Here is a 15,635-nt window from a genome sequence, read left to right as displayed (position 1 = left end):
AGTTGCCCTTTGGAGGATTCCATCTCGAGAAGCATATCCTGCTCTAATTATAATTATCTGCGCTCACTATATGTGCTCATTATGAGCTTATGAAGCCTCGTGAGCGGCACAGGTACAGCGGTCTGACAGAGTGTATTACCGTCATTATCGTTGCGTTGCTAGTAAGGGCTGCTTAGAAATAAAGCTGACACTCTAACCGTCTTTTCATCATTCGCTCCATCTTCTCTCCCCTCCGTCTCTCTTGTGTTCTCAAGCCAACACTGGCATGGACGAGGTGTGTAATTGGTAATTTCAGAGCGTCGCCGGCACTCCCCTTAAATGACAACCTCATCTCTCCAGCAGCCGGGCCTGTCTTCAATGATCACCTACATTTGCATTTAGAGTGACTAGCAAAAGGTGACAAGGGTACATGTACTGGAGTGTGTGTGTGTGTGTGTGTGTGTGTGTGTGTGTGTGTGTGTGTGTGTGTGTGTGTGTGTGTGTGTGTGTGTGTGTGTGTGTGTGTGTGTGTGTGAGAGTGCAGGTGACAGCTATCTTGGGTGTAAGTGCACACAGGAAAACTTGACACTAACACACAAACTCAAACTGCTATATTTAAGGCGAGCAGTAGGCAGGCAGCAAATTTAGATTTTTCAGATTCCTGCTGAACAGAGATAGTTCTCCCCTCTGGCAGGAAAAACTGGGAGATAACCACTTCTCACCCGGAGAGAAGCTGACAATGTCTGTACACAGGCACACATCCACACAACACACACACACACACACACACACTTTTACACAGTTTACCTTGGTGAAATCTCCTCGGGGGTGCGCGTCCTCTTCCCAACCTGCCAGGTGCCGCAAGGCCCCTGCAGGGAATCGATCAGCATTCCTCTGCTTTACGCCAGACCCGTCTGTCTACCTGTCTGTCTGTCTACCTGTCTGTGGGCCAGGCCGTGAGTCACATGAAGGGCAAAAGAGCCGGAGGGTAAGACACTGCAGGGAACAAGACCTCTACCAGGCGGTTCAGGGCGGTCCCTTTGTGTGTGTGTGTGTGTGTGTGTGTGTGTGTGTGTGTGTGTGTTCAAATGGAGCCAAGTGGTGGGCAGGAAAAGTGTTAAGCTGCTGCTGTCTCCTAAATCTTCCTCTAAAGCAAAAAGGGCAGCTTGTGATCATCCTCTCTCCTCTTACCTTCTGGCAAAAGGGAAGGAAGCGTAGACGTCTCTACAGTAGACTTTTCCTTTAGGATGAATCACAGGTGGAGAGGATTTAAGCCTGGAGGTCTGTGGGTCTTATCAGTCTGGAAATGACTCACTTTTTCTCCTTTGGTGCTTTACTAGAAACTAAAGGTCCAGTTGTTGAGAGTAGGCGACACAAACACTAAAGATGTGTTCCAAAAAGTAATGTGTTCTTAATCCCAAAATTGCTCCCATGGCTGTGTTTGCAGTGTATAGATAATGATTTTTTACATCATACAGATATTGACTTTTTTCGACATGCTATACTATGACTGTTTTTTTCACTTTTTTTGACATGCTATACTATGACTGTTTTTTCACTTTTTTTGACATGCTATACTATGACTTTTTTTAGACATACTATGCCAGTGATTGTCAACTGGTGACTGTGGATAAGTGGAGAGCAGGGCTGCCTTTCAGTCAGAAGGTTATTGGTTCAATCCCCACCTCCTGCTCTTTTAGTCTCATGTCAATGTATCCTTGAATGAGACACTTAACCCCAAAATTGGTCCTGTGACTGCAGTGTATAGATAATGATTTTTTACATCATACAGATATTGACTTTTGCAGACATGCTATACTATGACTGTTTTTTTCACTTTTTTTAGACATGCTATACTATGACTGTTTTTTTCACTTTTTTTAGACACGCTATACTATGACTGTTTTTTCATTTTTTTGACATGCTATACTATGACTGTTTTTTTTCACTTTTTTCGACATGCTATACTATGACTGTTTTTTTCACTTTTTTTAGACACGCTATACTATGACTGTTTTTTCATTTTTTTGACATGCTATACTATGACTGTTTTTTTTCACTTTTTTCGACATGCTATACTATGACTGTTTTTTTTCATTTTTTTTGACATGCTATACTATGACTTTTTTTAGACATACTATGCCAGTGATTGTCAACTGGTGACTGTGGATAAGTGGAGAGCAGGGCTGCCTTTCAGTCAGAAGGTTATCGGTTCAATCCCCACCTCCTGCTCCTTTAGTCTCATGTCAATGTATCTTTGAGCAAGACACTTAACCACAAAATTAGTCCAGTGGCTGCAGTGTATAGATAATGATTTTTTACATCATACAGATATTGACATTTTTTCGACATACTATACTATGACTGTTTTTTTCACTTTTTTCAACATGCAATACTATGAATGTTTTTTTCACTTTTTTCAACATGCTATACTATGACTGTTTTTAGACATACTATGCCAGCTGTTCTCAACTGGTGTCTGTGGCTAAGTGGAGAGCAGGGCTGTCTATCAATCAGAAGGTTGTTGGTTCGATCCCCAGCTCCTGCTCCATCAGTCTCATGTCAATGTATCCTTGAATGAGACACTTAACCCCAAAATTGGTCCTGTGACTGCAGTGTATAGTTAATGCTTTTTTACATCATACAGATATTGACTTTTGTAGACATGCTATACCATGACCGTTTTTTTATTTTTTCAACATGCTATACTATGACTGTTTTTTTCACTTTCTTTAGACATGCTATACGATGACTTTTTTTACATATACTATGCCAATGGTTCTTGACTGGTGACTGTGGATAAGTGGAGAGCAGGGCTGCCTTTCAGTCAGAAGGTCATTGGTTTGATCCCCACCTCCTGCTCCGTTAGTCTCATGTCAATGTATTCTTGAGCAAGACACTTAACCCCGAAATTGGTCCTGTGGCTGCAGTGTATAGATAATGATTTTTTACATCATACAGATATTGACTTTTGTAGACATACTATACTATGACTGTTTTTTTCACTTTTTTCGACATGCTATACTATGACTGTTTTTTTCACTTTTTTCAACATGCTATACCATGACTTTTTTTAGGCATACTATGCCAGTGGTTCTCAACTGGTGACTGGTACTCTGTAACAGAGTACTGTATTTTATAGACTGGTATTTCTCCCTTTACTACTGAACAGCATGATACTACTACCACCACTGACAACCGGTAAAAACAGTACTTAAATGGAATTTCCTAGTACAGGTGCTTGATACATCAGTATGTTATGATCCTTGTGCTAAAACTGAATGAAATGTAATACATGAAATTATTATTAGTTTTAAGACAAAAGAAGCTGACATAAGACGGCATACTGTGAGAAGAAAACAGACAGCAGAGTGTATCATGACAAAAATACAAAGATTTATTTAGAAAGGAGGAAAAAAAGCTCCCAAATAACACTGTTAATTCCTTAAATACAAGTGTAGTACAAAACGTGACGTTGACAAGCTTTACTCCATTAAGCATCGGGGGGGCGTTCCCCCGGGTGTACTGGTTAGGTGGACAGTTTATTTCTAAGTAAGCATCACACAGATAAGGCAGTAACACACTAAGCACTAGTGTAGAATATAAAGTGGCAGAAAAATGTTGATTTATAAATCACACTTTACTGTTGTGGTTTACTCTGGTAAATGCTTTCAGGTGAGAAACCCCGTCTCGTCATAAATCAGAGACGACAAGTGAATAAAGAAACGTTTTTAAAAATACAGTCACAAAGGCATTTTCTCTCTCTCAATAAACACAACTTCCCACAAGTCAGCTCTTTTCAGACAGACTGCAAAGCAAACTTGTGTCAGTAAGAAAAATAAGGGAGCACAAAAAAAAAAGACATAAACACAATATATATATATATATATATATATATATATATATAAATATATGCTGTTACATGTACCTAATCCAAAACCAAGCGTCAGCGTCAGAAACCTGGACAAGAGACGTCCCTCTGGAACAGCAACAGGAGAATTAGTGAGGCTCCTGCAGGTTTTCGGGATGCTGGTGTGCTCGTAGTTAAACGTTTAAAAGCATAGGAAGAGGAATTATAACGCCCCGTGACCGTGACGACGACAACTCTTTACTGACGAACGCACCGAACTGCCCTTCAGAAACCATCAGTCTTGAGTTGCATTACGTCGCTGTGTTTAGCTCCACATCTGTTAAATATCAAAAGGTCTCTGTGGAGTAATCACTCTGTAACGACTCCAGTTAAACACGACGGGACTATTGCACGGAGAGCTCACACTAGATTCCTCATCACTGCTGGAAGTAGACTCTAGAAACCAAAAAGTAAATCTCCTCATGGAGCGCATGTCTGAAAAGGGGCTTCATAATAAATTAAAAGCATATCAAAAGATGTTTTTTTTTTCCTCATTAGCAAAGTCATTACAACATAATAAGTGTGTTCTTATTAAACACTAGACACATGGCAGACTAAATGTGAGTGAAGATGTCCCTTTCAATGTAGCGTTGGTTTGATCTGTGCACACAGTGAGGAGGCTGTGAGAGGTTCAATACGCTGATAAAATAATAATAATAAAAACAGGGAAGTATATGGAAAATACAGGCTTTATATAAAAATGAAAGGATAAATATAAAATATTACACGAAGGTATAAAACCCATTAAAAATACCATAAAGGAGAGTGTGTACACACACACACACACACACACACACACACACACACACACACACACACACACACACACACACACACACACACACACACACACACACACACACACACAAAGGGTACAGACATTAAACTTTGGCACAAACTCTCACACACACACACACACACACACACACACACACACACACACTCACACTCACACTCACACTCACACTGCTGGTTTGTGTGGGGTTTGTCTGGTTAGTGTCGGAGACTGGCCACAGAGGAATGGGAAGGATGTGGCCACAGTGTCACTGGTTCTACTGGAGTGTTTTCTTCGGATCCGAGCGTCTTCACATGAAGCCAGAACTGGAAGAGACAACGAGTGGAGAAGTTGAGAATCAACAGCAAAAATTCCCATATCACGACGTAGCTCACACCGTGACAGAGGCTTCATTGCATCATCTGTGAGCAACGTAAATGTGCACCGACACTAGAGGCGGCGAGCTTTGCACCTTGTGCACTAGTCTCCTAGAATCACTAATCAGTGAGAAAGTTTGGATCTCGATCGTGAAGCGGCAGCTCTCACTTCTTGCGGTCTTTGTCCTTCTTGCCGTTGGCGGTGAGGCTCTGGGCCTGCAGCAGCTGGGCGGCAGCTCTCCTCTTGCCGAAGGAGCTCTGGTCCTCGTCCAGGAGTCTCTTCTTCTCCTCCAGAGACGACTTCTCATCGGCGTGGAGGCGCTTCAGCTGCTCAAAGCGGCTTTGCAGCTGAAGCGCGGAGAGAAAACAACACGAGTCGAGTCATTATCGATGGCGTCAAGAAGAACAAGTAAAAACAAAATGACTTTCCTCAACATGAGGTTCTGCTCTGTCGCACTAAAACCAAATTAGATGTGAAATTGTAAAAAGCTTGACTGAGAAACATCATGAAACATTAAGGATATTTGGTTTCCTCGTGATTCATAGGAGCGAAAAACTAAATGGGAAAACATGTTGCAGTAATCCCATTTATTTATTAAAAGAAGTACCGAGTACACAATTTAACCACGACTTCCAAAGGAAATAATACGGTCAGTAACCAAAGGTTTAGTAGCTCAGGTCAAAATTGAACCTGTTGAATGTTATAGATGTTTAGAAAAGACAGTACTTTTACCATTCACTATTCTAACACACAACATATGCTGCTGCTGCTGCTGATGAAGAGGTGCATGTGAAGGATGTCGGCGTTCGTGTCTACGTACGTCTCTCTCGGCCTCCTTCAGCTCGGACTCCTTCTCCTTCACCCTCTGCACGAACATCTGCCTCATCTCGTCCTCCCTCTTCTGCAGCTCCACCAGGAACTCCTGACGCTTGGCCTCATAAGTCTGCTGCAAGCTGAACACACACACACACACACACACACACACACACACACACACACACACACACACACACACACACACACACACACAGGTCAGCTGTCAGTCATGTTAATTCATGCGCCCCTCATCGTGTCCCTGCAGGCGTTCATGAGCTCACCTGACGGGTTTGCACTCGGGGTCGGTGTCTTTGAATCCCATTTCCTCCAGTTTGCAGCGTCGGTACAGCTCATAGTGGCGAGTGTGCGTCTGCTCCCTCAGGTCCTCCATGTTCACACAGATCAGCATCTCCCTCAGCTTCACGAAGTCACAGTGACTCTCGTTCTCCACTGACCAATAGACGGGAGACGCACAGAAGGGTTAGGCAACCAGCTGACACTAAATATTGAGAAATGTAGGTCTGAAAAGATTTACAGATGGCCATTAAATCAATGTGATCCTCCGAGATCTTTGGCACTAGAAGCACAGCTGTGTAGAAGCACACAAAAACACAGAAGGACCCGTCTTACCTTGAACGACACCCCAGGGATACTGACGGGCCTTCACCATCTTATTGCCGACGGAGACTTCCTCTGTGCTGCCTACTACAGCAAACGGCAAATGACCCTAAAAAACAGCTTAGTTTTAGTTTTTATTTTAGTGAGTGTGTGTGTGTGTGTGTGTGTGTGTGTGTGTGTGTGCGTGCGTGCGTGCGTGCGTGTCTGTTTCCTCACATTCATAGCCGTGTTGACCTTAGCCACGGTCTCGTCGTCCAGGGGGAACTGGTAGATCTGGACTCCGTTGCTCACCAGCTCGCTCATGATCTTGATCTTGAACTTGTGCAGCTCGCTCTTACTGATGGTGTCGGCTTTGGCGATCACGGGGATGATGTTCACCTACAGCCAGACGGGGGAAACACGTTCACGTACGAAATAACAGATTTGTTATCAAAACACACGTACTATTATCTGAAGACGTCAGAGGAAAATTAGACCTTTAATGCGATCTGTAAAAAGATATCCATACATAAATATATTTAGGCCTTATCATATAGCATAATCCATGAGAACTCAGTCACATATTTCACCTAAACCAAAAAGATAGAGGTCTAAGTCTAATCCCCTTTGCCCGTGGCCACGGTGTAGTTTTGAAATAAAAGAAAGTTTAATACAAAATGATCAACATTGACTTCGCTGAACTTGGAGCAGAGCTAAAACAAGCTCTTACTGAGCTATAAAGCAATGAAAGAACATGGAGATACACTCAAATGGCCTCCACTGGTCTGACTGCAAGTACAACCAAAACCATTTCACCAGTTTTTGTTACTTAATCTAAAATACTTTAAAAACTGCCGTGAGATAAGTGTTGCATAAACCAGGTCTACTGATGTTATTTCTGGCCCAGCAGCCCACTCTGCTGTCCAAGTCCTTCCACATTCCAGTCCTGCCTGTTTGTCTGCCTGTCTGCCTGTCGTACCAAAGAGAGGCTTGGAATGAGTTGCTGTCACTAGACAAGCGTCTGGGCCAGACCACACACACACACACACACACACACACACACACACACACACACACACACACACACACACAGAGAAAACAAAACAATGCTCGGAGACCTGTTCCAACAGCTGTCTGAGTGAGTGACTGTCTGTCTGTCCGGGCTGCAGATTCAACAAACATCTCTTTCTCTCTCTGTCTGTGTGTCTGTGTGTGTGTGTGTGTGTGTGTGTGTGTGTGTGTGTGTGTGTGTGTGTGTCCGTACAGTGACACAAAAGGACAACCCGAGTGTGCATGCGTGAGGTGATTACAACATTCCGACGGCCTTTTCTCCTCCATTCACACGCAAATCCGGGGTTACTGACACTCACAGAGCAGTGAACTCACACAAGAGCACAAAAAAAGAAATACACATACGTCACTACACACAGGGAGCATGGGAAAGTTTGTGACCACTTCAAGAGGGATGGGAGGGGTTTTTAGTCAGTGGGATAGAGAACCGCTCCCAACAGTCAGACATTAGAGGAAAGTCTAGAAACAACCACAGAACAGTGTTTCTGACTCTCACATTCACATCAGTCCGTGTCTCCACCGCGACGCTTCTCCTACCTTGCTGTCTAGCTTCTTCATCGTGACCAGGTCCAGGGATTTGAGTGAATGACCCGAGGGGGAGATGAAGTAGAGGCAGGCGTGGACTCGCGAGTCGTGGTAGTTGTGAAGAGAGCGTTTGATTTTGAGCTCTTCCTGTAGATAACTCTCAAACTGCCTGTCGATGTAGTCCACCACTGGCTGATAGCTACAGGAGAGAGAGAGAGAGAGAGAGAGAGACACGGAGGGCTGATCAGAAATGTGGGGTTTTTAATGACCGATTGACACGCTTTGGTTCATAATGGCCGTACGTTTCTTACAGGCTTAAATCACATTCACTCTTTCGCACACACACACGCTCTCCTGCTCCCACCTCTCCTGTTTGTTCATCTGGTCTCCGAAGCCCACCGTGTTGACCACGGTGAGGCGTAGTCGGACGTTGCTCTCCTGTAGGTCGTAGGTTTGAGCCCGCAGCTTCACTTGAGGCTCAAAGTGGGACGACTCGAAGTTCTCAAAGTTGGTGTTGAACAGCGTGTCCATCAGAGTAGACTTGCCGATGCCGGTTTCACCTGGAGACAGAAAAAGATGAGACACAATTTTTGAGTTATTCAACTTTACGGTTGGGATCCAATTTAGGAATGCGAGCATCAGAGACAGACTCTTAAGACGCAAAATAAAATGCCTTAAATGAAGTATTCCTAAAACTTAAATGAGTTAGGGGAAGCATCACAATGCTTCTTTGACCCACTGTCTACCACAACCTAATACTCATGTAATACTCAGTTAAAGGGAGTATCAAGCACTGCCATCGGTATCAAACGGGGCTCTAGCTGAGGAGGAGGAGGAGGAGGAGAAAAGAATCTATAGTAGACAGTCTTACGCAATAGCAGTGAATTAAGATGGTCAAGTAAAGCAATGTGTACATGTGTCTTGAGAATGTATTCCAGCAGTAGCATCCTGCGTGTATCTGTGTTTCCATAAGTGTGTGTGTGTGTGTGTGTGTGTGTGTGTGTGTGTGTGTGTGTGTGTGTGTGTGTGTGTGTGTGTGTGTGACAATATACCGATGCAGAGGATATTGAAGCAGAAGCCCTGGCAGATGGACTTGTTGACAAGCTGATCTGGGAGACTGTCAAAGCCCACATGGCCCGCCAGACCCAGGGGCCGGACTCCTTTATTCTGTGGAGGAAACGGCACAGACAGACGGACAGACGGACGGATCAGTCTCAAGATGCGGAGGCCACTTTCTCCTCAAATAAGAAACATGATGGAAATGTAAAAGTGAACTTTTAAGGCGTTCGAAGCCACAACTTCCCCGACTTCGTACATGTACATTTTGTGATATGGATGCACAGTAATGAAAACTCTTGCAACATTTTTGAACCAACCAATTCCTATAGATAATATCAACTGAGAAATGTCCAACCAATATAAAAAAAAGACCTAAAAACATGTTCTAAAAGTTAAAAATCCGCACATGAATAAATATACATTATATCATAAAATAGTGCATTTATTTCAATGTACAAGCTACAAAACAAACCCCTGTCACTTTAAATACAGTCTGTGGTTAATCGATCGTCCTCCTCTGACCTGCAGAGGGCCAACACTGACCTAGTTATGACGTGCTACAATTTAGAAATTCCGCACGATAAGATCTTCAACATTTGATTATTGTTAAGCATGTCGTCTGTTTTGGGAAACACTAGTTTCGAGAACAAGTTCCGCGATATCTTAGGCGAGATGTCTCGGTTGGAGTAAATAAATAACTAACTACGTGATCGCCGAACTTCATCCAAAAAAAAAAAAAATGTAAATTCCGTATTTGGTGGCGCTTATCCAGCTGTATAACATACACAACTCACCAGTAAAACATGAGCTCATACTTGTGAGCTAGTGGTTCTAGCATAGGGATGTGTAACGGTGCAGCACCACAACTATTTTCAACTATTGTTTCAACTTCTGCCTGTTGAATGGCTAGCTTAGTGTTAGCCACATAGCGCCCTCCGCAGTGTATTTTAGTGTAACACTGAATCCCTTTTGAGAGGTTTAGTTTAAAAGCCCCGCTTGATGTTCCTGATGTACGTCTCCGTGAATGATGTGTGTTCTGTGTATGAGTTACTTTAAACTTCCGTGGTTTCGATAACTTTAACAGAAAGTAGGTTTAGCTAGCGGTAGCTAACTTAATGATAGCCGTGGACACTCCCTATTCAACTATCAAGAACACTTGATAGTCACTTGTCAACCAGGAAAGAGGAAAACAATACTAACCGGCTGCCGAGCAACATCAGAGGAAGCCATAATTTTGGCCAGAAGTTAACAAACAAAATAAATTCAGAAATAACACAACAAAACTAACTAAAGACCACTTCTGTTTTTTAGAACCTTCGTTAGGACCGCCTAACACTACGTCTACCGTCGACAACTGGGCAGGCTAGACCACTCAGAAATAAGATAGGAATGAGGTTAGATCTTTAATTTGTAAATTACCTTTAAAGCTAAAATTCTGTCAATTTGGCCAAACTGTAAAGATACATTCAATCAAAAAACTCTACTAAAGAATCAAATACAAAACAACTGTAAGAAAATGTAACTAAACAATGTCAATTTACTGCAGTAACACACCGACCACCCCTTCGTTGTATAATGGTACAGCGCAACTTAATTTTCCCAGTCGCTTCCATGGCACATTGAGGACTGTCATAAAAATCGTAAATCCATTGTCAGCGCAACATCTTCTCCATTGTGACGTTGATGCCTGGTTTCACATATGAGTTTTTACCAGAAAATGCATAAGGCACTACATTGGTTAGCTTGATTAGTTAGTATTGAAGATTCACTCGGATTTTAGAGTAAAAGAGATGTACATTTTTGCTGTCATGGACTTTGGTGCATTTGTCCCGTATGTATAGAGACCCACAATCAATGGTGTTAAAAAAAGACTACTAACACTCAGTCATCCAATACAGGTTTAAATTATGTTTCCACTAGTCTTTCACGCCATCACAGCTCAGTCAACACTGAAAACAAAACCGCAATCTCAAAAAAAGACTGCTTTTCCTTTGCTAGTATTTTGAAAGCAGCGTTTACGAGGATCACTTGAACGCAGCAGAATATTTGCAGTGGTGAGCCGTTTGCACGGGTTGCTTCAGTTACCGACGTGCGCCCCCTATCGGCCGCAGCTCGACACTCCTCGTGGAGGAGAGGCAAAGAGAAGAGGAAGATGCTGTCACCCGTCGTCACCGACCTATATGAATGACAGTGGCGTGAACATGGAGTCATTCTGAAACGTGTAACTTTATTCCGCTATCTTTTGCGCTCTGTCTGGGGACGTTTTCAGCATGACGATGGCGTCTCCGTGCACGGAACAAACCGTGCAGGAGTTCCTGATGGAGAGGGGAGGGAGGGTCCAACAGATGGAGCTGATCGATCATTTCCTATCGGTTTCTGGGGAAAAGGACCAGTCGAAGGAAGAGGTGGATCGCGAGGCGCTGACACGCATCGTGGACAGCGTGGGCTTCGTGAAGGTGGAAAACGGCGTGACATTTGTTTGTTTGAACGCTGAAGGCAGCGCGGAGTCGGTGATGCGTGCAGACACAGGCGGCCGCGATCACGCGGAGTGCAATGGTAATATCCAGGAGACGCTGGACAACAACAGCTATGTCAACGGCAACCCCGACACCGGAGACCAATCAGGTGAGTCACGCGCACATTGTTGTTGTTTTTGATTATCTTTTGTCCATGATTTATTTGTTTAAAATATCCTACTGGAATGCCAAATCCCATGTCAGTTCATTTAACCCGTATGTGCTATAATGATGCCACATTATAACGCAGTGGTCACATATTTAAATATTTGCTTAGAGTGCATTGGCTCTCTGATTATCACATTTTGTGTCATTGTTTTTGAAGGCCAAGACTACTACAACTACTGCTACTATGCTGACTTAGACTGGAGTTGTCCAAATCAAATGATCTGGACCTTTTTAGATTTTGACCTAAACTCGACAATAACTCAGGATAATGACAACACAAAGACATGAAAAGTCTACCCGTGTGCATACCTGTGGGAATAAGAATGAAAATGTTGTATTGGAGTCAATTCAAGCTAAAATCGTCCCATAGACAACTCCTTCAGTCAGCGTCAGGGCTGGATGACTATAACAAAATGCCCAATTTGTTCCACAGGAGCAACCAGCTCGTTGGCTGCCAGCCTGGACAATGACAAGCAGTCGAATGGCAATGGGCAACCTGCAGCCCCCTCCCAGAACAATAAGACCAACGCGGGCACGCCGACGTCTGGCGGAGGTGTGGAGGTGAAGCTGAGGGAGAGGAGAAGGCGGGAGTCTGCGCCTGTGATTGGGATTGCGGACGTGGACCACGCTCACCCTGCGGGGTCCCACGGCCAGCAGGTGAGAGGGGCCCGCAGGGTGTCCAAGGGTTCCCAGCGGGCCCTGCTGACCAGCTGCCTATCTGAAGACAGCGCCTGGGAAGGGCTGGACTTTGTTGGAGATATCAACACACCCAAGGGAAGTCGCAGGAACTTCATAGAGCTGATGATGAGCAGTTCCCCTCAGGTAAAGTCCGCTATGTTTCTCTGGCATGAAAAAGGTTTCGGTCAGACTGTTGTTATTATAACCTGTAAAACTCACGGATAAAGCGGTAGTGTCACATCAGGTGTTTTGCGTTTGTTTTGTGCTGATGATGATGATGACCAATGTTCTTCCCTTTACAGGTTCGGAGGTCTCTGATCAACCGTGGTTCACGCCTGCGGGACTCGGTGAGGAGTGACGGAGACTCGGCGTCGCTCCTGTCCACGACCGCCGATGAGGACTGCGCGTCGGTGACCCTGGACCCGCTGGAACACGAGTGGATGCTGTGCGCCTCGGACGGACTGTGGGAGAGCCTGCAGCACCTGCTCGCCGTGGAACCCGGCCTCGTGGCCAAGAGAGACTTCGTCACCGGCTTTACCTGCCTCCACTGGGCGGCCAAGCAGGGCAAAGCAGAGCTGCTCTCCCAGCTGCTGGCCTTCTCCAAGGAGAACGCCATACCTGTGAATGTGAACGTGAGATCAAGCTCCGGATACACGCCGCTACACCTGGCGGCCCTGCATGGGCACACACAGGTGGGTGGCGTATAGCTGGTGGTGGCAGTGGGGTGTTTTGTGTCCACTGTATGCATTTTGTGGAACATGTGCAGGCTGTGCTCTGGTCACAGGAAAATATTAGATATGGCCGAAGAGGAAACCTTTACTTAAAAGTAAACATAAAAATGTTCCAGGAGGGTAAATATATTTAATTTGAATACAAGAAAACAATGAATCCTTGCTCATGTTATGATTGAGTGTATCTAATGAGCTGTGATTGACAGGTGGTGCGTGTGTTGCTGTCAGACTGGGAGGCGGACCCTGAGGCTCGAGACTACAGCGGGAGGCGGGCCATCCAGTACCTGTCCCCCCCGCTGGCTGCTGACCTGCAGGAGGAGGGGGTGGTCACCTCGCCGGGGGCCGAGTCAGACCACGAAAACACCACCCCCAGCGGCGGAGGGCGCGGCTGGCGGTTTCCCAGAGTTCTCCAGGGCAATCTGAACCCACTGCGGCTCCTGAACCCGCCCGCCGGGCCGGCGGCAGCAGCAGCAGCGGAGGAAGGAGTCGGGACCGGGAGGACCAAAGGGGGGATGCAGAGGAAGTCCTCGCTGAGCCGGCTGAACGCCCGGCTGCACCGAGGACGCCACCGAGCCCAGATCATCCACAGCGCCTCCTTCAGGGACACGGGGGAGGTGGGGAGAGGAGAGGAGCTTCCCAGCAGCCCCGTCCGACCCCGACCACTGTCCAACCTGTTTGGATAAAGTAATACGACTGAGATATGACCCGGTTTCATGACCAGATTAACCAAACGCATCCTCATTGACTGTATGATTTCTATTATTATAGGACCACAAATGTATATTTCAATGAAAATCTAACTTATTTTTGTTCCTATTGCAGTTTTTTTTTAGCCTTATGTTGATCCCTGAGGGCAGGTCACACTTTATGTAGCATTTTATTTGCTTTTGAACTATTTTTTTTGTTTTAGTTTTCTTATTGTTTTTTTTTTTATGCTCTGTCTTAGAGTCGGTAGCAATCAATACACCATCTTTTTTTATGTAATACTTTACACTAGAACACACACAAAAAGCAACAAGCGGGACTGTATCAGGTTTCCACTTTCCACTTTGACTTCACAGCGGTGAGGGATTTGAAAATTGCACTTGGGTTTGATTCCACAGAGTAATCTAAAATCTAGTTTTTGTTTGCAGAGTAAATTAATATATTCATAGAACTAACTTTCTATATTTCAAACTCCTTTTGATTGGGTGGTGCTGTTTTTAAAAAAATACATTTCTGTAACGTGAATTTGAATCACCAGATTTCAGTATTCAAACCGTCGTAACCACAGAATTCTTGTATGTCCGAACAACCACGGTACGGTTGTCATGTTTGCACTTGTCACTTTGAAGACAGTTTGTGATTTTTGGAGGAAACTGCTTAAACTAAACCCATGCCGGCTGTTATTGACCCCCCCCCCGCCCCATGTATTTCTACCAAAATGGTGTCTTTAGTTATGTCCCAGTATAACAGGGTGGGAGCACAGGGGGAACTGGTGTGGTTTTCCTACTGATTTTAATTGACCTGAAGTCACCTGGGTCTGGTTCACTGATCCTCACATTGCTTCTCTATGTGGGAGTTTAAGCATCGTGGGCCTCTAACAGCAGATTGCAGTGTTTTGTGCAAATCTCTCTATCTATTTTTACCATATAAATCTGAAAGAATCTTTTCTAAACGATGGCACAGATTCCGTATTTTTACGTTAAATTGGCTCATGTCGAGAATCTCGTGAATTCAGGTTAAGGTCTTTCTATTGACGAACAGCATAGCACTGCTTCCATTTCATATGGACCTTATCACTCTGGACCAGATTTGATATTTAATAAGCTGCCCGTGTCGGCCTCCTGTATCGCTCTAACCCTTGCATGTGCACACTCTTTGTTCATTGGTCATCTGTGGATAGTGGAGAGCTTAGGCCAGAGTATGCTGTGTGTTTAGCTGATAAGCACATCGACTTTTTGACTGTTTTCCCAAATATGTGAACCGTGCTTATATCTGAATATTGGATCAATAACGAATCCTAGATCTCATGAATGTTTGTTTTTGTAACCTTTGTACTCGAATCACGGGGGCTTCGTGTGACTTTGTTGACGTAGAAATGTAATTGTACAAACCTACTTTCATGTCACTTTTCTAGATGCATGAATCGGGAAAATGTAAAATTCTATCCACAGTTCATTTTCATGTCTAAAAGTCATCGTTTCTGTCTTCTTTGTGAAATACTGTGACGTTGTTATGTGACGTGAATACGCTGTTACTGAGCCACTGTCATCTATGTCTTCGTGTCTTATCATTGACTATCAAATAAAGCAAAAATGGTTTGCATAAAAGTGAAGTCAGCGATCTGTGACAGTATGCTACCGACAAATATGAAGAATATGCACAGAGAGTCGGTAACAAGGACTAAGCATGATGGTCAAGAGTCGTCATAATGTCTGCGATCATGAATG

The 15,635-nt window shown here is 44.3% G+C and overlaps 2 protein-coding genes across 2 annotated transcripts; one reads left to right on the top strand and one right to left on the bottom strand.

The window, feature by feature from the left end:
- Positions 1-3,353: 3,353 nt before the first annotated feature.
- On the bottom strand, positions 3,354-10,468 carry septin10 (septin 10). The gene is made up of 10 exons (XM_068737444.1): positions 10,311-10,468; positions 9,104-9,218; positions 8,416-8,611; positions 8,064-8,250; positions 6,693-6,854; positions 6,489-6,585; positions 6,140-6,308; positions 5,863-5,995; positions 5,211-5,389; positions 3,354-4,990 (listed from the first exon to the last, which is right to left on the bottom strand). The coding sequence occupies exons 1-10, from the start codon at positions 10,338-10,340 to the stop codon at positions 4,975-4,977; spliced, it is 1,284 nt and encodes a 427-aa protein (XP_068593545.1). The 5' UTR covers positions 10,341-10,468; the 3' UTR covers positions 3,354-4,974.
- Positions 10,469-11,227: 759 nt separating this feature from the next.
- sowahca (sosondowah ankyrin repeat domain family Ca) lies at positions 11,228-15,501 on the top strand. The gene is made up of 4 exons (XM_068737433.1): positions 11,228-11,735; positions 12,228-12,616; positions 12,775-13,164; positions 13,410-15,501. Exons 1-4 carry the CDS (start codon positions 11,381-11,383, stop codon positions 13,884-13,886), a joined length of 1,611 nt encoding a protein of 536 aa, XP_068593534.1. The 5' UTR covers positions 11,228-11,380; the 3' UTR covers positions 13,887-15,501.
- Positions 15,502-15,635: the final 134 nt, after the last annotated feature.

This window comes from Cebidichthys violaceus, unplaced genomic scaffold (genome assembly GCF_023349555.1).
Source record: "Cebidichthys violaceus isolate CVI_PGR_0920_01 unplaced genomic scaffold, fCebVio1.0.p SCAF_11, whole genome shotgun sequence".
NCBI lineage: Eukaryota > Metazoa > Chordata > Actinopteri > Perciformes > Stichaeidae > Cebidichthys > Cebidichthys violaceus.
Note: the sequence above shows the minus strand (reverse complement) of the source record. Positions and strands in the feature narration are given on the sequence as shown.